General features: G+C 42.9%; 2 protein-coding genes across 2 annotated transcripts; one reads left to right on the top strand and one right to left on the bottom strand.

The window, feature by feature from the left end:
* Positions 1-660: 660 nt before the first annotated feature.
* LOC120417092 (cytochrome P450 18a1) lies at positions 661-8,867 on the top strand. The gene is made up of 6 exons (XM_039579071.2): positions 661-1,469; positions 4,611-4,732; positions 4,869-4,907; positions 4,978-5,368; positions 5,460-5,724; positions 6,747-8,867. Exons 1-6 carry the CDS (start codon positions 1,085-1,087, stop codon positions 7,144-7,146), a joined length of 1,602 nt encoding a protein of 533 aa, XP_039435005.1. The 5' UTR covers positions 661-1,084; the 3' UTR covers positions 7,147-8,867.
* Positions 8,862-18,679, bottom strand: LOC120417093 (cytochrome P450 306a1). Its single transcript, XM_039579072.2, has 6 exons — positions 18,471-18,679; positions 12,993-13,302; positions 10,302-10,447; positions 9,934-10,139; positions 9,329-9,827; positions 8,862-9,264 (listed from the first exon to the last, which is right to left on the bottom strand). Exons 2-6 carry the CDS (start codon positions 13,300-13,302, stop codon positions 8,905-8,907), a joined length of 1,521 nt encoding a protein of 506 aa, XP_039435006.1. The 5' UTR covers positions 18,471-18,679; the 3' UTR covers positions 8,862-8,904.
* Positions 18,680-19,969: the final 1,290 nt, after the last annotated feature.

Raw genomic sequence — 19,969 nt, 5'->3', positions numbered from 1 at the left:
CCAAGCAAGGAAACTTTTTTTTTGTTTCCAAAAAATGTAAACAAACATTTCACCGCACAACGACCCATTAATCTGCACCGAACAAATGCCCCCCTGAAAGAAGACACCGCACGAGATCGTGCTGCCTTCCGCGCTAAATCTCAGCACGAGACTGATCGCGATCGCGATCTTAATCACCTGGCGGCTCCTCTCCGCTATCTCTCTCTATCTCTCTTGGCACTCTTTTCTCCTCAGCAGTTACCGGCGCTCACGCGTGAGTGGAGAGAACAATATTGTTCTTTCTCTGCTGTGCTGCCCCTTTTTGCGGTGGGACGAGCGACACTCACGATCGTTCTCTCTACACCCAAACGAAAAAATGCTGACATTCAATGTTACCGACTTGGCTTGTCCAGTTCAAAGTAACTTTTTTGTTACCTCCTCTTTGGGTGTAGCCGTGAGTGCCACTCCACGTGCTCTTGCGATCGCACATGTTGTTCTGCGCTCTCCCTCTCAGCCACCCAGCACCACTCACTCTCGCGCTCACGCGACGTTTCGCTCTCTCCTTATTCGCTCTGCCTCTCGCGCTACGCTCTCGATTCACCCCCACCTTAACCCTCTCGCAACTTTTGCATTTCTCTAGGTGGCCGGGCCTACTATAAAAGCAAGGACATATAAATTCTTCTATAGTTGTGCTTTTTATCGCCGATGCCGACTGTTTCAATTGTTCCGTACCATCCGTGCGAGCTGGTCGCGTTTTTGTTCCTCCTCATTGAAAAGGTTTAGTGAAAAAATAAAATAAAAGAATCTACAAGTTCAGTTTCTCTCTCGCTCGCGTGGTGTGTGATATGGTGATTTTTGAATTTTGTGCGCTGCCGAAAAATTTGAAAGCCAAGTTAATACAAACCGTGTGCTTCGTGTGATCGTACAAGTTCCAGAGTTGGCTCGCTGCATTTTCGGTGATCGTGATCTTCAGAAACAAAAGTTTTTCTCAATGAACAAAAGGACTTAGCGTGTGCTCAAGAAAAAGATCAACGGCGTATTTGCGCTCATTTATTTGGTGAAAGAGTTTGGTGATTGACTCGAGTGTGAAGTTCAGCGTGGAGAAATGTTTCTCGATACGTACCTGTTGAGTGTGGTGCGGCAGGAGTTTTTGGACGCGTCCAAGGCCAGAAGCACGCTGCTGGTGTTCTGCTGTGCGCTGGCCGTGGTGCTGTTCCTGCAGTGGCTGTTCCGGTTAGTGTGTCAAATCAAGAGTCTGCCACCGGGGCCGTGGGGTCTGCCGGTGTTTGGGTACCTCACGTTCATCGGCCGCGAAAAGCACACCCAGTACATGAAGCTGGCCAAGAAGTATGGGTCGCTGTTCTGCGCCAAACTGGGCGCCCAGTTGACCGTGGTAATCAGCGACTACAAGATCATCCGCGAGGCGTTCAAGACCGAGGACTTTACCGGGCGGCCACACTCGCCGCTGCTCAAAACGCTGGGAGGTTTTGGTGAGTAGCTTTTTTTTTTGCGTGTGCTTTGAGTGTTGTGCGTGTTTTGAAAGAAAAGTGCTGGTGACTTGTGCGAATGTAAAGTGAGCGAATTTTGATAGGAAAGATAGTCAAAATAAAATCATTTTTTTTTGTGAATGCTTCTTCCATTAACTAAGGCTTCATTTGATTTCGTGAAAGTTGAAAAGAGTGTCAAGAAGTAATTATTTTCCATTCAACATTTTTCATCGATAAATTAGTCAAATTGAGTATCTGTGCAAATTTTGAGTCAAATCGGATCAGTTTTAGGGGTCGCTGAAAACCATTTAGCTTAGCTTAGTTGACAGTACTCTAGCCGAGCATAAAGCTCGCAATAGCTAGGTTGGCACCGATAAGGAACGTAAATGCGTCAGGGGTCGCTCAAAACCGTTTGAGTTTAAAAAAAACTAGGACCTCTTGATGAAAAAAGCTGAAAAAATCATTTCGCAAATCATTTTTAATTTTTTCACACACACTTCAGATCCACCGATTTGACTCATATTTGGCACATTTCTAAGCTTAGATTTTCGAAACAAAATTATCTTGGCATTCCAAAGTACAAAAATATTCAGTTATTAAACAGTTTCAATTATAAACATTTTGTCGTGCTCGGTCAGAAAATCATCATCTTGTGAGAGTGCGGCATTTCAAAATTTAACTCAACTAAAGAAAAAATGCTTGAAGTGTCAAAAATTCTCTGCTTCAGCCAGTTTTCAAACTGGTTCAGGAGTGAATGCGAAAAGATTAAATTGAAAAGTTTGGATTTTTCGTGGATCCTGAGTTTGATAACGTTGTTTGTTGGGTGAAGTGGCTGAAAATAGTCCTATTGATTTGAATGAGTGAAATATCAGGGTATCGAAGTATTTTGTTTATTAAGCTTTAACATAGTTTTGGTAGTGAATTTTATGTTATTTTTCGAAAAAAAATCAATAATTTGTTTAAATTCTTATTTGGGTTAGCTGATCATGAAAATTATTTATCCCTAATTAGCGAATAATTTGATCGGAAATGTTCACTCAAAAATGTAAAAAAACGGAACTGTTCAAAAAACTTTGCCACAACCTGTAAGCCGCGATCAAACACTACCCTTAAACTGACAGATAGCCTTTAATGACGCTTCAATTCAAACTTTGTTTGCCCACACTCGCTCACTCAATGAAGACGCATTCACGCAAGCCGTTCGGAGCAGCCACCCCCTTCGTAACGATTCGATTATGTCATGTCACCCGGGTAAATACGGCGACAATAGCAAGCAGAGCATCGTTGTCATTCAATAACGACGCGGCGATCGCGATCGATGTTTTTGTGTGCTAAACAAAAGATCGATCCAGTGTGACGATCCTTTGTAGCCGAGGGGACCGCAAGTCAGCAGGTTTAGTGTTTGTGTTTGTGGGTAATTTCGCACACATACAACAATGAAGTCAACAAGGTGTGAACGGGGTGCACAAAACACGGCTTTAATGACACTCACTTGGTGTGTGGTGACACCCCCTGGTGCTGTTATTTAAACCAATTAGTCATTCGCCAGAAATCGTTACCCAAGATATGGAGTCCGACAGACCGGTTGAGAGTGAATGAAAGATCCCTGAATGGGAGCACCACCGGTGAGAATTCCTTCACGACGACGACCACGCGTTATCGAAACCCGGGGGTTTCGACGTGATGAATGAACGCACCAGGTACGGCGGCCTCGGCCAAGTTGCACTTATCTGCGCTGCGTTTTTTTTTTCGTTCAATGTCTGACTTGTGCACGCTCATTAAATTTCATTCATAAAGCGTATTTTACGTCGTGGTCGGTTTTCGTTCGTTATCACATTGTCGACTCATTTTTTTCGTTCGTTCGTTTTTTTGTTGCTGCTCCTCGGCTGGTGACGGTGTGGATCAGCACAAATAACAGCACTTGGCACCTGTGACTGCATAATACAGTTTGAGGCAGTGTGAGTGTGTGACCATATGATTATGATGTTCCGACAGTTGCGCCGCCGCAGGTCATGGAGGTGAGCCAAACATACTTTTTTTTGTTGGGGAAATTATGCAATTTCCTGTGTTTGCTGATAGGTCCTACTCTCTGTTCAAATTGTCTAATAAGAGCTTAATATTTTGGGCAGGTAACGTGGCAAGCCCACAAAATTTCTACGTTAGCAATGCCACGTTCCGGTGTGAAATTTAAGACGATTCACAAGCCGCCCTTCGGTTGTGCATTCGAGGTGTCTGTTGCAGTGCGTTGCTGCAAAGTGGGACAACTCGTTCAGAAATATTATTTTGTGATAATGACTCAGAAATAATTTAATTTGAAAAGAAGTGTGTTGTGTATAAAGAATTCTACAAGTCTGAACATTTTTGTAGATTTAATTTTTTGCTTAAAACTTGTCAAACGTATCTTCAAACCCACTATGCTCTCGGGAAGGAAGTCCTCATCGCCCAACAAAAAAGGGTCAGAATCAGCGAAACCACCCAGTCCGTTGGGTTTCCAATTTCAATGATGCATTTCGTCGGCCCGCACACAAGGTGCATTGAACGGTCGCCGTGGGGATATTCCTTTATCGCTCGACCGTTCCAAAGAAATGGCACAAATTTCGCGGAATTGGCACACGTGAAGGCCTGCCGCTCGAATGTGCTGATTGCGGCGCTTCTAGAACGCATAATGCGCTTATCTCCGCCGCGAACAGTGACGCAAATTTGTTTAAAAAATAAAGATTAGCGCGCGCAACGGCGACGAAGTCGTGTGTGCACATTTCCGAGAGCTGCTGAAGCTGTGCATGGTGTGCAACAATAAACCGCTCCGGCTCCGGCTTATGCTCATGAACTGGTTACGTAAAGTGTGCCGCTCTCCGCCACCAGCGGCCGGTCCGGTCAGCGAGAGAGAGACTTAGTAAAGAGCAAAGTCAATGCACTTTGCTGCAGCTGCGGTCCCGGTCTGGCCTTGAGCTTTCCCGCCTTCGGCACGTTCAGCACTCACATGAGGGCGCGCGCGCGCGCGAGTTGGCGCGCATTTTCAGAACACGTGAGTTTCGGGAGCTCCACGTGCTTTTTGAGCCGCGTTGAATGTTTTGTATGAGTGTGCTCTCGAGAAATAACAAACTCAACAATTTCTAACAAATTTTCATTTTTTCGCCTCAACAGGTATCATCAACAGCGAGGGGCAGCTGTGGAAGGAACAGCGCCGGTTTCTGCACGAAAAGCTGCGTCACTTCGGGATGACCGTGCTCGGCAACAAGAAGCAACTGATGGAAAACCGAATCATGGTGAGTGTCTGGAGGCAAATTTTTTAAAGCAATTTTCATCAAAAAGCTCAACCGATCGTGCCAGAATCCACCCCTGCTTATTATCCATTCCTCTCCTTAACTATGCTCGTTTTGTGCTCTTCCTGCCTTCTTCCAGACTGAGGTCACCGAACTGCTGACAGCGCTGAATGATGAGGTAGGTCACCGAACTACCGCCACGAATCAGCGTGTGTGTCTATAATAGCCACTTTTCCCATCCTTACTAGGCTAACGAGTCGACCGACCTGAGCAAGTACCTGTCCGTGTCGGTGAGCAACGTGATCTGCAACATTATCATGTCGGTGCGGTTCTCGCTCGAGGATCCCAAGTTCAAGCGGTTCAACTGGCTGATCGAGGAAGGAATGCGTCTGTTTGGCGAGATCCACACGATCGACTACATCCCGCAGATCCAGTACCTGCCCGGCAACATCAACGCCAAGAACAAGATCGCCAAGAACCGCCAGGAAATGTTTGACTTTTACCGCGAGGTGATTGATGAGCACAAGAAGACCTTCGACGCAAGCAATATCCGCGACATTGTCGACGCCTATCTGGATGAGATCGCGAAGGCCAAAGCCGAGGGTCGCGACAACGAGCTGTTTGACGGAAAAGACCATGGTAAGGGCCTGCTTGGCACCGCATTCGCCGCTTGACCCAGTTTCTCACGGTATGTTTTTCTTGCTTGTTTTGTGTCTTCCTCTCCGTACAGAAATCCAAATGATGCAGGTGATTGCGGATCTCTTCTCGGCGGGAATGGAAACCATCAAGACCACGCTGCTGTGGCTGAACGTGTTTATGCTGCGCCACCCGGATGCGATGAAACGGGTTCAGGACGAGCTGGACCAGGTAGTTGGCCGCAATCGTCTGCCCAAAATCGAAGATGTACCGTACTTGCCCATAACGGAGACCACCATACTGGAGGTGATGCGAATCTCCAGCATCGTCCCGCTAGCGACTACGCACTCCCCGAAAAGGTAAGAACTGCATACCATTCCATCCCCCTTCAAATCCTACCAGCCGTCATCGTCGTCACTTCCATATCGAGCAGGTGTCGAGAGGTACTCAACTCTCACGATCGCTCCACTCACCCTGAATCGTTCTTCCCCACCCGCGCGGTGCGTGTGTCTCAGAACGTTGCAAAGCTCAGAGAAAGAGAGAAAACGCTCACCGTAGAACAACTTGACGATCGAGGCTCCCTCGATCGACTCTCTCCCTCGCACACACACACATACTCTCAGCCAATCTTCCTATGCCTAGTCCGCGTGTGTCTCCTATTCTCGGTGGGATTTAACGGGAATTCTTGTAAAAGAACTATAAAACGCGCTGGGGCCGCAGCTTTTTCTGTGTTAGCAGTGTGTCCCCCCTACCTCCCCACAACAACCTTGGAGTTGGGCAGTCGGGTGTGCGTCGGGAGAATGTAAATAACGAAGAAAACGGAGGTAGAACCCCGGGGGCGGTGGAGAACTTTAAGCTCTTTCTTTTTTCCGTCTTTCCCCCATGTGCGGGACCAAACAGCTGCTCGGCTCGTCGAGAAACTGGTCAACGAGAGTGAAAGTTCTGCTTTCTTGCCGGCGAGCGCGCGTTCTGGAGAGAGGATAAAGCGGACCGTGTGTAATTGTGTGTTTGGGTTTTATGGAGGCGTGTTCTGGCGCACGTGCGCCACTGACCTGGTGACACGGTTTTGAAACACCTGGCGGTCTGCGGGATGTTGTTGCTATTTCATGGCCATGCGTTAAAGTTCATTGCACTGCGTGCAATAGTGGTTCAAAATTTCGGGTTTTTCCCTCGTCCAGAGCGCAATGGAAGTCTACCATCAGACCAGTTGACAGGTTGCGACGGCTATCAAAAATGTTGTTTTTCTTGTTTTCCACTCGCGGCAGCGGGTTTCATTCACAGCACGGCTCGACGATGACGGGCAGAAACACAGCCAGCGAAAAGCTGGCTCAACTTTTAAGCAATATTTTTGACGGTTTTCTTCCATTTCTTTCTTCTGCAGTGATGTCGTTATCAACGGTTACACAATCCCGGCCGGTTCGTACGTGGTGCCCCTGATCAACAGCGTCCACATGGACCCGACGCTGTGGGACAAGCCGGAGGAGTTCAACCCGAGCCGTTTCCTGGACGCCGAAGGAAAGGTCCACAAGCCGGAGTACTTTATCCCGTTCGGCGTCGGTCGTCGCCGTTGTCTCGGCGATGTGCTGGCCCGCATGGAACTGTTTTTGTTCTTTTCCTCGATCATGCACACCTTCACGATTGAGCTGCCCGAAGGTGAACCGATGCCGAGCCTCAAGGGAATCATCGGCGTGACCATCAGTCCGCAGGCCTTCCGCGTGAAGCTGATCCCGCGACCCCTCAACACCGACCTCGATCGGGTGAGGAATGTTGGCGGATACTAAGGCTCCGGCAACTGGCCTTCAAAACTAGAGCACGGTATGTTCCTATGCTTCATGCAAACACAAGACAGTAAAAACAACAAACACATCCATCATGAGCGAGACGCGAGAGCTGAGAAACAACCATCATGATTTTAGCGCAAAATCAAGCAAAACAAAAATCTATCCTCTCCTTCTGTCCTGACCACTTCCCCCCCAGTGGACCGGTCCCCAGAGTGGAACGAAACAATTTGAATCAAGTGCCTGCACCTAAATCGAAAGTACACTAGCTAGTCATGCGTTTTTGTTCGGAGAGTAATTTTGTTGAATCATTCTTCTACAATGTTGAGTTTGTTTTAATGCCTAATACATATATAGAGAGAGAAAGAGATAGAAATCCGCATTTTAATCGCATTTTAATGACAGTTAATTATTTATACAAGCACCGAGTTTTAAAAATAGAGGGTAATAACGCACTCACGAGAAACGAGAATTTACGTTGTACAAATGGCTTAAGCCACAAATACACAAACACACGCACACACAAAGACGACACACGTACACAGCAACACGCACACACAGACTTGCACAAATATCCACACACACCCGCAGCTAATAGAGTGATGAAAAGAAAAAAGGATTGAGGAATATGATATGACAACAGTTGAAACGCACAAATCAGTGAGAGAAGCGAAAGAAAAACGCGCCAAACAGCATGACAATAAGAGAGTGGTGTTAACAGTTCACCGGACAGTGATGGAAAGCACAACGAAGAATAGTAGTGAAACAAAAAAAAACAGTAACATGATGCCTCCCAAAATACAATGTGTTCAGTAAATTTTAGAAAAAAACAAAAAAGTTGAAACGTAATTTCGTGTATCGTAATATCGTAAGCATTCCCAGCATGAAGTACATATTTATTACTTTTAATATGGCAGCGTAATATTTAATGACGACAACAACCCGAGGAGAGAAGACACCGAATGAAAAGTAACATTTTCATAGCTTTGATTAAATTTTATAAATTTCTGACTTGATATTGCGACGTGGGCACGCACCGAAAAGTAACGTTTTGAATACTTGTGTTTTCGGACCCGAGCGCTTATTCCGCAGCGCGCGCGCAAAGCGTTAATTATTAGCTCGATAAGTGTTGTAAGCTGACCTGGGTCGGCGTAGGTTTAGAAACGGAAGCAAGCTTCAAGTTTATGTAGTTTTATGACATTTTTATCAAATCAAAACTTTCAACGACCTTCCGTTGAGAGGGGTTCGTCGCTTCGCGCGTTCAGCTCTTCGTTCCGCAAAAGCGCATACGAGCAAGCGAGCAGGAGTGAAAGAAACGAGAAGGAAGAGAGTTTAGGCGAGTGTGTGAGAGTGAGTTAGCGAGAGAGAGAGAGTGAGTGGGAAAATCAGTGCCAATATCATTTGTTAAACAAACGAAAACGAACAGAGAGTATATGGAACGCAGATATTTAACAAGCAGTAAAAAGCTCATGTGTGAGCGCGAATTGACAAATAGGAGGGAGAAGCGAGCGAATGGTTGAGTGTTCGAGCGTTAAAATGTATGGTAATTAGTAATTTGATTAGCATTAGGGAGATATGTGTTATGTGATTATTTATACTTTACATATGTTTTTAAATGTTAGTTTTTCTCTCAAAAATTGACAGTTGAGAAAAGTCGATTGACTCGATTGTCGGTTTGACAGGTTTTACGAAACAAAATAAAACGAAATATTTATAAGCTTAAATGGTTCTTTGTGTTTTATTTACTGTTGATGACATTGTTCACTTGGGCGAGCACTTCTTAAAGATGATTTCATACGCTGGTGGAGCCAGCGTGATTCCGCAGATTCCGGTCAAGTCGACCGCCTTGCCGTCGAAAACGTCCAGCTCAAAGTGCCAAAAGATTCGGGCGGTGTAAAGATACAAGATCATACGGGCCAGTTCGTCACCGAGACACATTCGCTTGCCGGTTTGAAAAGGCAGAAAGTGCGCGGGAGCAACATACTGGCCAGATTCGTCCAGAAAGTGTTCCGGATTGTAACGATCGGGGTCGGACCACAGATCAGGGTTCATGTGGACGGCCCACAGCACGGGCATGATCATCGCTCCTTTGGGGATTTTGAAGCCAGCGATATTGGTGTCCTGTAAGGATAGAGGAGATAGCATCTTTAGAACATTGTCAATGCTCAACTTATGGGCTACTCACCGAAACAGTGCCATGTGGGATACCGAGGGGCACCACCGTTCTCAATCGCTGAGCCTCGGCCACGCAAGCTTTCAAATAAGGCAGCGAATCAATATCGTTGAGCGTTGGCTCACGCTGCAGAGCGCAAAGTTCACGCCGCAGCCGCTGTTGTACGTCTCGATCGAGCGCTACAAAGAGCAACAGCCAGCGCAAACTGGTGAACGTTGTATCAACACCTGCCCCGAAAAGATCAGCCAAAAGATGCCTCAGCTGGGCGTCACTGCAGAAGGCCAACTCCGGACGGCCGGCCGCTTCCCGCCGACGAGTCTCTTGCACGAAATTTGTTAGAATGCAATCGCCGTTGGCCGGGTCATTGACCTTTCCCTCCTGGTCGCCACCGTCGCCTGCATCCTCAGGCAGTGCTCTGCGTCGCTCTTCGATGATCGAGTCGTAAATTTTATGAGTTTTTGCTTTGCCATTTAATAAAAATTCAATTATCCTTTTGCTCGCAGGCAGATGTCTGCATGATGTACGAATCCAGCAAGGAGCAGAGGAGGAAAAAAACGAGCATTAATCTTCTTTACGATCTTGTACGTTTGTATCCTGGGTGAACGATGTGAACGTACCTTAAAAATGGCAGGAAATTGACCGCCATTGAAACGCCAATGTGCTTGACGCCTTCCTCCTGTAGGTGCTGAAGGTATCGCCACGTCTCGTCGTCCCGATCGTACCGCAGCCCAAACACGAGGTCATTCAGTAGATTTCCTAGAATGTGGTGCACAAATGGTGCAGGATCAAAGGCAAACACTTTCTCTGATTCCGCCTTTAGGTCCTGCGAACGAAACCGACACAACCGACCGAGAAGGTTAGCTCAAAGCGCAGAAGGCAATGTTTCGAGAGCATTCCTGGAAGGAGCAACCATAAGGAATTCGACAAACGGTGGAAAAAACCCAAGAATAACCACAGTAGGAAGAAGGAAAAAAAGATTCCGTACCTGTACGAGTTCATTCACACCGGCTACGATGCGGGCCTCGAGGGTCGCCCGGGCTGGGCCGAATTTAGTCATGCCCATCTTGCGCAGCCACTCGCTAGACAGACGCCGTTGATCGCGCCACAGATTGCCTTCTGCGCAGATGATTCCTGGAAAAGCGGTACCATAATTTTCACCTTCGTTCTGTTTTCTCTCACGGCTGTGCATCCTCGCCGAAAAAGCCCCACCAGCGAGGACTGCAGCAGGCCCGAAAATATTTGATGCGATTAATTCCACGAAACCGACGAAGGTTCTAGAGTGCAACGTGACGCCCGAAGGCCGCACCGGAAATAGCGCACATAATTGGCCCCCGGTGGGATGCTCGGGGCCAGGAATGTGCCACTAACCTTGAAAGTGAATCACCTTTTGCGTCCCGCTTTTGTTCGTGGAACGCGATGGTTTCAATTCCTGTGGGGGTTTTTTCACACGCGGTCTTAGAATTGATGGAATTTTAAGATACAGGGATGCTTCGTTGCAAGGATACAATTTCTTGTTGAATATGATTCGAATTTTATAAACTTTTGCGAAAAAGGCAGTATCATCCCCATCACAATTTGTTTGTAAAATGGTAAAAACTGCGTTTAATAAAAACATAAAAAAAAACGTCATCTACCATCATCATTGCAAGTGGATCGAATCGGGAATACAGTCTGAATTGGGACAGTGGTTTTTGGAGCACTAAAAAGCATAAAATCGATAGACTAACTGTAATGTCCTTAAGTAATCGGAAAAATTGATAGTTATGGTAATATTGAGTTGATTATAAAACTAATTTAAAATGGTTTTTGACTCCGCAGTGTATTCATGTTTTTTGTCAAGTAATTCGTATGATTCCTCATGCTGGTAACTTTTGTAGGAATTAACATAAAGGCTCTCCATTTTGAAAGTAACTTTTTTCTCTGTTGATTTCTCGTCACGTTCTGCAAAAAATTGGCTCTCTGAACACACTTAAACCGACATAATAACTTTTTTTCGACCAGTACCAAGGCCAGTACTAAACATAAGGCAGTCGAGCTTAATGCTATTCATCGAAGCCAAGCGCCTCCACGGGTTCATTTTAAGAAAATAAGATTCAATGGAGGTGCTTGTGGGTCTCGTGGCGCAGGGGTAGCGGCTTCGGCTGCCGATCTCGATGATGCTATGAGACGCGGGTTCGATTCCCGCCTTATCCACTGAGCTTCTATCGGATGGTGAAGTAAAACGTCGGTCCCGGTTTCTCCTGTCTCGTCAGAGGCGCTGGAGCAGAAATCCCACGTTAGAGGAAGGCCATGCCCCGGGGGGCGTAGTGCCAATAGTTTCGTTTTCGGAGGTGCTTGGTATCTATAAATGATTCCATTTCGTCAGTTGTGTGCTATCTTGTGACATTTAGTACTTTTCAAGAAAATCGATTTTTAAAGTTTGTTGGTAAATAATTTCAAAACTATGAATGATAGAGCCAAACTTTTTGAAGCAATCGGTTTGTATACTATCGCTTAACAAACGCTCCAAGTTTCAACTAATTTGGTTACACCAGTTAAAAGATACAGTAAATTTTATAAACAAAAATCTGAAAAGCACGTGTCACAAGTGTGTTTCGAAAGTAAAATTGTACTACGCGTCACAAGTGTGCACAGAATTCCCATACAAACTAAAATAATCTCAAATGGTTAAATGGTTAAATCGACTTAATCAGTATATTTTTATAAACATTGCCTTTAGAAAGTATGTGTGTACATAAATTTGTGAAAATCAAGAAAAAATTTCCACATTTTCCAACAACATGTATGACGTGTCACAAGTGTGCACAATCATTTTGATGATAAATTGGTCTATGTCACAAGTGTGTATTGCGATATCCGGGAAACGGAAACGAGTTTCCAAAATCTGGTTAAAGCATCTTGTAGTGTTTGTTAAGTATAGCAAAACGTCATCATTAACTCATTTTCGACCAAAATGGCCAATGTCACAAGATAGCACACAGCTGACGATTTAATCAATATCAAAAATTAGAATAAGTCATTTTCTGCATTTAATAATGATTTTTCAACCATATTTGAAAAGTGATAAAAATGCGTTAAATTTTTTTATGGAATTTATTACTAACCAAATCAGATCGTGGAATGAACATCAACAGAGCAACAAATGCGACGCGAGTGCAATCAAGTTAAGCGCCATAAATCAGTTTTTTTTCTCGCGTCAACCAACTGTCCCCATTCAATCCCCGAGCCCCTCCCTCTCCCAGCCTCCATCAAGAACCCACACCGAAAGCGAAAACTTAATTCTTGACTCAACTTTTCACCCCATTCCCCCATCCCCTCCTCGAAACCCCAGACCACATCGTAAATTATAATTTCCATTTCATTCAGGTTGGGGTTTTCACTTTTTTTTTTGCTGCGCTGTGCTTCCACCTCGCATGAAAGTACGATCTCTTGCGTGCTTTTGCGTCGTTCTTTGCAGCTTTTGTTCTGCCATTCTACGCGCGCTCCTCGGAGAAGCTTCTTGTCGCGCCGAAATATCCGCATCATCTCGAGAATGCCACTGGAGATCTTCGCCGCGCCGAAACTAACGATGTTTGAGCGTGTCGCGTCTTGTATCGAAAGTGAACGATCGCCGAGCGTGAGTCAGACGGGGCTGACTAATTGCGCTGGAATTCTTTTTTTTCGAATTCGTACTTACCCTGTCCTCCCATGATACCGTGGGTGATGAAGAGCGGGGCACGTCCGGTCAGCTCTTCGCGCTTCAGGGCGTCCCGGATGAGGGAGGGATCCGTCAGGACGACTGCGTACACCTGGCCCATGTGAAGTCCAAAGATCGGGCCATACTTGGCGCTGAGCTTGGTGAGTGTTTCGTACGGTTTTTGGGAATCGAAAAATGGCAAATAACCAACCACGGGGAGACCAAATGGTCCTGGAGGTTTGCCGCGACGATCGAGAATGGTCCAAATTGAGTAAATGACAATCGTGGTTATGATCAAAAGTAAGTACATCTGAAAATGGAGAAAATGAAAAAAAAAAATCATAAATTGATGTCAAAAACATGCATTTATTAATTGATCGTTACTACATTTTCAAAAAGATTTTCTTAGTTGATTGGTAACATTAATGTTAAAAATAGTTCTGACAAGATTCAGGTCGTTGAACTTATGACAACAAAAATACTCTGAGGTGTTTTGGGAAAATTTCATCAAAGATAGCGGCCAATATGGCGATAGAGAAGCACGAAGAATACTTATTTTGAAATAAAACAGACAACCAATAATTCTAATTTGGCATGTTCAAGGGTGCTGAAAACGAATTTAGCTTTAAAAAATGTTACTTAATCCACCTTTAGGTGTTTGATGCCTTCCTCGCATATTTTTATCAAAATATCTGAGATCCGGCCTCAAAAAAAGTTTATTAAAAACACTAAAAAACTTATAACTTTTGATAGGGTTGTCCGATCTTCAATCTTTTGAGTTTTTTGGAAAGGTCTTTTGATTACCAATCCAACGATGGGTCGCATGATAGATCCGGACAAATTTTTCATCAAAATATTTGAGATCCGGTCTCAAAAAAGTGTATAAATAACACTTAAGTGCTCATAACTTTTGATGGGGTTGTCAGACCTTCAATCTTTTAAACGCGTTGGAAAGGTCTTTAAATACTTTTCTAACAATATATAGCATGACGGATTTTCTTACAAAAACCATCCTTTTTTATAACATTTAAAACTCTAGCCAAATCGTTTTTTTTTAGCATAACTTTTGAAGTACTTTTCTAAACTTCATAATAATAACTAGGGTCTTGTGGGACCCCAAGACGAATCGAATGAGATCAAAACGGTCCAAATCGGTTCAGCCAGTCCGGAGATAATCGTGTGCGCATTTTTCGGTGCACGGACTCACATCCAGACACACGCACAGACATTTGTTCAGAATTTGATTCTGAGTCGATAGGTATACGTGAAGGTGGGTCTACGAGAGCAAATAAAGAAGTTCATTTTTCGAGTTTTTTTATAGCTTTTCCTCATTGAGGTGAGGAAGGCAAAAACAAGAAACTTTATATGGAGAACTTCGGATAATTGAAGCTTCGGATAATCAAGTCTGAACTGCGTAAATAAAAACCCAAAGTGCATGTTGTCACACATAATTTTAAGAACTCATTGAAATATGGAATCTTTAAATTTATTGTATTTAAGTTTAATTATTTAAAACAAACAAAAAAAAGCTGCAACCCATGGCATTAACAATATTTAAAAAATAATAATTTTTACACCAGTCCAGTTATTTCGAAACCATTAGTTTTCAAAATATCTCAATATTGAAGACAAAAGAAAAATATTTGCAACGGTCTAATCAGCTGAAAATTAATAAAATGTTATTGACAAACATTTCAAAACAATATTTCTATGCTCAATTTGATAAAAAAATCAAAAATGAACGTAGTTGAATGCATCTTGAATAGTTTACAATCAATTGTACAACATGTTTTATGTTATACCCCTAATAATTTTTCGGAAATTTTTGAAGGTTGGAAATCAAAATTTGAATTATAATTTAAGATGTTCTACAGTCATCCCTCATATTCGGAACAGTTTACAGATCGGCCAATGTTCAAAAAATTATAGAAAATCGATAATTGAACTTAATGATTCGCTTTTACCTTCATTTGAAAGCTTTTCTTGCGATCTTTCGAATGCTGATCTAACCTTTATATTAAGTTTTTGAAGAAGAACTTTGACCCTTGAAATCCACAAATTCGAAACATCTTACTAGAGCTGGGACTTCGGATCGGATATTTTCGGACTCCGGATATCCAAATCCGGATAATTATCCGGATAGTATCCGGAGCTCCGAAAAAACGGATACTATCCGAAATTTACGGATATCCGGATATTTTACATGTAATGCAGCAAGAAGGAAGCATTATTTTCCCCATTTTTTGGTACAAGTGATGATGTTTGGAGCATTATCAATAGGGACAGAATAGTTCAGAAAGGGGAGGGGGCAGGGGAGATTTGAATCAAATGGATTATTTTACTTCTGATAGCTTCATAAATCACGTATAATGCTACATTAGTGAACTGTTTGATTATTCTGATAATTATTTGTAAAATAGACGAGGGCCTCGTGGCGCGGTAGTTAGAGGCTTTGGCTGCCGATCCCTAAGTTGCTATGGGGCGCGGGTTCGATTCCCGCCTTATCCTCCTGGCTATCTATCGGATGGGGAAGTAAAACGTCGGTCCATTTGCGTAAAAAAGGTTTTGGGTGACTCACCATTAGGGTGCCCAGAAAAAATGACCCCCTGCTCCACGAGCGGAAAACTGTTTTTTGGGTTATTTTAAGCATCTGTGTAAATTTTGAGCGAAATTGGTTGAGATTAACCCATTGATACCCGAGCCTAAAGTTGGAGAAAAAAATGATTTTCATACAAAAATGACTTTTTTAACTCGTTGATAACTTTTCAGGATCGAGTTTTACAGCGTTGGTATGTTCTACAAAGTTGTAGAGCATTAAATTTCCAATGAGAATCTCACTTTTAGGAATATTTGAAAAGAAGTAGCCCGCCGTGCAGACCAAACCGTGAGAAAATTGGGTTTTCCATACATTTTTTCGATTTTTTTCCATACAAACTTCACCTGCGAGTATCAATGGGTAAATGATGACCGATTTGGCTCATATTTGGCCTAGAGTCCTAAAATAGCTCAAGGAACAATATTCAGCTTGTGTAGCGAGGTTTTGAGAAAAAGTCCCATATTCTGGGCACCCTACTCACCATACATAACTTTCGGACGCCTAGAAATGAGCAAAGACCACAAAAGACCCGGGGGTCGTTAAAGTGGATTGCTTTTTTTTGTAAAAAAGTGTCTTATTTCAACATAAAGCAATTCCATTAAAAAAAAGAATTAACCGATAAAGAAGTTCCTCAAACGGGCTCAAAATTTTCTGGGGGTTCCTTGGCCAAAATAATAAGACCTTTATTTTTTTTGTTTGGCCATTAGGGTGACCTGCACCGTGCTAGGGTGGTCTGAAAAATTGCAAATTTCGTAAATTCCGCAAAAACCCATAATTTTGAAAAAATCGTTACTCCACGCCATTTTAACCGATCTTATACGCAAATGAAAGTGATGAGTTGACCTTTCAAGGAAAAATAATTTGAGGACTGAAAAAACAGCCAAACATTTGACAAAGTCGTTGAAAACTGTTATATCCGAGAGTGGCGGAGGCAAGGCGGGATGGATGTGAAACTAGGCGCAGTAATTAACTATACTAAAAGTACTTGTATTTAACGAATAAGTACACTGCAATAACGAGCACGATCTTTCTCTGAGTACTGTTGTGAGTAGAATGATGTTTGTCAGTAATTGACTAATGGGTTGGTGTCAAATGGACTTTTGTGTAACATTTGACGCCCGATTTGATTATGTACTCAAAATCCCAAAAAACGTATTTTTCAACAAAAAAGTAAAACAAAAAAAAAATGCGCTCCCGTTTGTCGTTACTGAACTTTCAAAAAATTAAAAGACATGTCGTTTTATGGGGAATTTAATGTACTACTTCTCGAATCTTCAATAACCCATGTAGAAAAAAAATCATTTTCAAATTATGTGTTTTATAAATTTGTTGTTACCCCTCAAGGTTATTTTTTAGAGTGTACCAATTTTCTACATAGTCACTAGCTTGCACCGCCCCACCGTCACGAAATATCGAAAAATGGACCTCGGATTCGTGGGAAGGGTCCAAAGTTACCCCATAGAGTAAAATTTCGTAAAGTTAGGAAATCAAAAAGGGGTCGGGTCCACTTTTCTAATGATTTTAATAGGGGTTTTGAGAAAAAATATCCGGATACCAACGGATATCGGATAATTATCCGTCTATCCGGAGCTCCGGAATTTGGATATCCATTCGGATATCCGAACGGATATCCGGATATCCGAATACATTCAAAGTCCCAGCTCTAATGTAAACAAACTTTGGTTCTCTCCTTTAGAATACATATTTTTTACAAAATAATGACTTCACGCACTGAAACCAACGAAACTCAAGCTTAGTTATGTTTTATGAATGGTCTGATAACTTTTTTTGTGAAAATATCAGTCAAATTCAGGTGTTCCACAATTGTGGGAGGCACAATAACATCCCACAATCATGGAACAGGCAATTTGGAGGCAGAGTTTTGCTGCTCTGGATAAAATAGTCTTGAAATGAGGTTTTTCGTTCCAAAAGTACTACTTTTACTAGTGAAATTGCAAGAGAATGTCCAAATGATGGTCTTAAAAATAGTAGGGTCGACAGAAAAACTGCATATGCCATGTTATTGACAAATTACCACAAAAGTGCTCCGAATTTGTGGGTGTTCCGAATATGTGGGATGACTGTAATCCTTTTTTATTTTTCAGTTAAAATTAATTATCTTTTTGTTTTCACTTTGACATTAGCTCAAATACATTGTTTTGCTAGAGTTTGACAGTAAATCTTTGACGTTTGAGGTTAGACGTGTTTCAATTTAAATATTTATGTTTATTCGATTACAGTCTAGACTCGATAGTTCAAAGTCTTGGCTGTTTTATGTTTCTATTATCTGAAGTACGATTTTCCGAAGGTTTGAACAAAAAAAAACTGTTTTTTTTAATTTTCATATTTCTTACGTCGAATTCTGTGACCCCATTTTAGTCAAACTTAAATGTTTGATTGACTATTAAGCTACCAAATGTGTTTTCTCAATATTTCAATCTAAATAAAGAGAAGTTGTGGGTCATACTAAAGTTTGACAATCAAACCTTAGACTACGAAAGAAAAAAAAAATGTTTTTTGTAGATTCGATTCTCCGAAGTGAATTTTTTCCAAGGCCTTCGGATAATCAAGTCGATAAAATATTTTGATTCGCACACTTTCTTATCAGGAAGGTTAAAAACAACTTTCTTCGTTTAAATTTCCCATCTCGATTTATAAAATTCACCTTCCGCCATACCCTGGTCTAAATGTTTATGCGCCCTTTTCAAATGTAGCATCAGGAATTTGGTAATTGTTCCCTAATATTTTAAGAAAATGTTGAAGGGAGATTTCAAACTAGAATAAGTATTAACAATATTATAAATTTAAATATATGAATTGAGAATTTAAAAACATGAAATGGATCCAAAATACTGTATTGAATTAAAAATTTGAGGACTTACTTTGTCGGGTTGGCTCTCCTCTTCTGAACACTTTTAAAACAATACTGTTCGTTCACTTCTTCAGCTGAAAGCACTCGCACCCGTTTGGTCTCACTCCATATGAATATCAATCAGAGTGAGCACCAATTACACTTTCAAATTCTAAAGAATGATCCTCCGTTCTCGTCAAAACAACTTCATTTACACTCGCTTCAGCTGTTTCGACCGGACAAACTCTCAAACATTTGACAGCCAACCGACTGATCGTTTTTCGAAAATCGAAACGATCCTCCTCGATCTTTTTCCATTCTCTTCCCTCCCCCGTTCTTCAAGAACAAACGATCGTTCTATTTCGAAGTTCGTTAGCCGTTAGAACGCACGCGCGCGCGCGCGCTGATTTTGGGAACTCAAGGCTCTCAACCATCCAAGGCGGCGATGCACGGCGTCGTCGACTTCGGCGTCGTTTACGAAAACGACAAGGCGGAAAAGCATTAGCCGCGGACTTGGGCGCAATTCATGTTGGTGGGCTCCAGTTCAGAGGCTGAGCCGGTTGCTGACTTTTTTTTTGTGAGTCTGTTCGAGCGCGCGCGCGCAGTTCAACGAACCTAACGACGGTGGCGGTGGCGGCGGCTGCGAATGCAATGGTGCTCTCGTGTGGTGATGATGATCTTGGTTGGGGGAGGGAGAAGGAGCATAACGCAGCGGAGGTCTCTTGCAGTGCAGCTTCGCGAATACGGGAAATGAAACAAGTCTCCTGCCGCCGGTTGAGGGCTCAATGACTGGAAACAGGCTTCTCGTGTTGTTTTATTTTCTTGCTTTTTTGGTGCAATACACAATCGTATGGTGGTGGTCTGGGCAGGAACATTCAAACGAACGGTTTCGTGGGACAGTGTCTGGCGAACGATTTTGGACCACGCGGCGTTAATGGGCTGAGATGAAGTTTTGAAGAACACTTTTGATCTTCAGTGTGCTGAGGTACCACAAGAAAGTGCATTTACCTGTGCGCAGTGTGGAGCACAGGGTTAATCCGCACGCTGAACCAGACTGGATCAGCCCTGATTGCAAGCGGCAAAAATGGAAGACAAAATATTAAATCTGCAGTCAATAAAAACAGCGAATGCAAATACTAGCAGTCAGTTGGCGTTGCTGTTGTTGCTGATTAAAACTGGTTGCAGTGCAGAAGGACTTGAACTGCCTCGTTGTTGACTGCGTAAGACTGGTTAGATCGAAATTTAACATACCGTAATCTGGGGTAATTGCTTTTATGTTTATTGGTGCTGGATGTCGAAAGCAACTTTCTGATGCGCATACACTTTTTGGCCAAATTTCGTCAGATATTTTTGGAACAAAATCAACAAACCAATATGCTCCTTGAGCAATCTTTGTAAAAAAGTAAATTTTTCCCAGTTCCTGAGGGGAACACCCTTGAAGAGTATCGGGCCGGCATTTACAAAGCGGATTCAGTGGCAGTTTCATTCTCAACTTAATGTTTACATGTTAAGCTTAATGTTAACATTCCA

This window comes from Culex pipiens, chromosome 1, assembly GCF_016801865.2.
Source record: "Culex pipiens pallens isolate TS chromosome 1, TS_CPP_V2, whole genome shotgun sequence".
NCBI classification, from domain to species: domain Eukaryota; kingdom Metazoa; phylum Arthropoda; class Insecta; order Diptera; family Culicidae; genus Culex; species Culex pipiens.
Note: the sequence above shows the minus strand (reverse complement) of the source record. Positions and strands in the feature narration are given on the sequence as shown.

Excerpts from the sequence above, each read along its gene's own strand:
- LOC120417093 (XM_039579072.2), bottom strand. The coding sequence starts at position 13,302 with ATGTACTTACTTTTGATCATAACCACGATTGTCATTTACTCAATTTGG. Across the intron at positions 10,140-10,301 it reads GTGTGAATGAACTCGTACAG|GACCTAAAGGCGGAATCAGA; the intron begins GTACGGAATCTT and ends TTTCGTTCGCAG. Across the intron at positions 9,828-9,933 it reads AATTTCCTGCCATTTTTAAG|ACATCTGCCTGCGAGCAAAA; the intron begins GTACGTTCACAT and ends TACATCATGCAG.
- LOC120417092 (XM_039579071.2), top strand. The coding sequence starts at position 1,085 with ATGTTTCTCGATACGTACCTGTTGAGTGTGGTGCGGCAGGAGTTTTTG. Across the intron at positions 4,733-4,868 it reads TGATGGAAAACCGAATCATG|ACTGAGGTCACCGAACTGCT; the intron begins GTGAGTGTCTGG and ends GCCTTCTTCCAG. Across the intron at positions 5,725-6,746 it reads ACTACGCACTCCCCGAAAAG|TGATGTCGTTATCAACGGTT; the intron begins GTAAGAACTGCA and ends TTTCTTCTGCAG.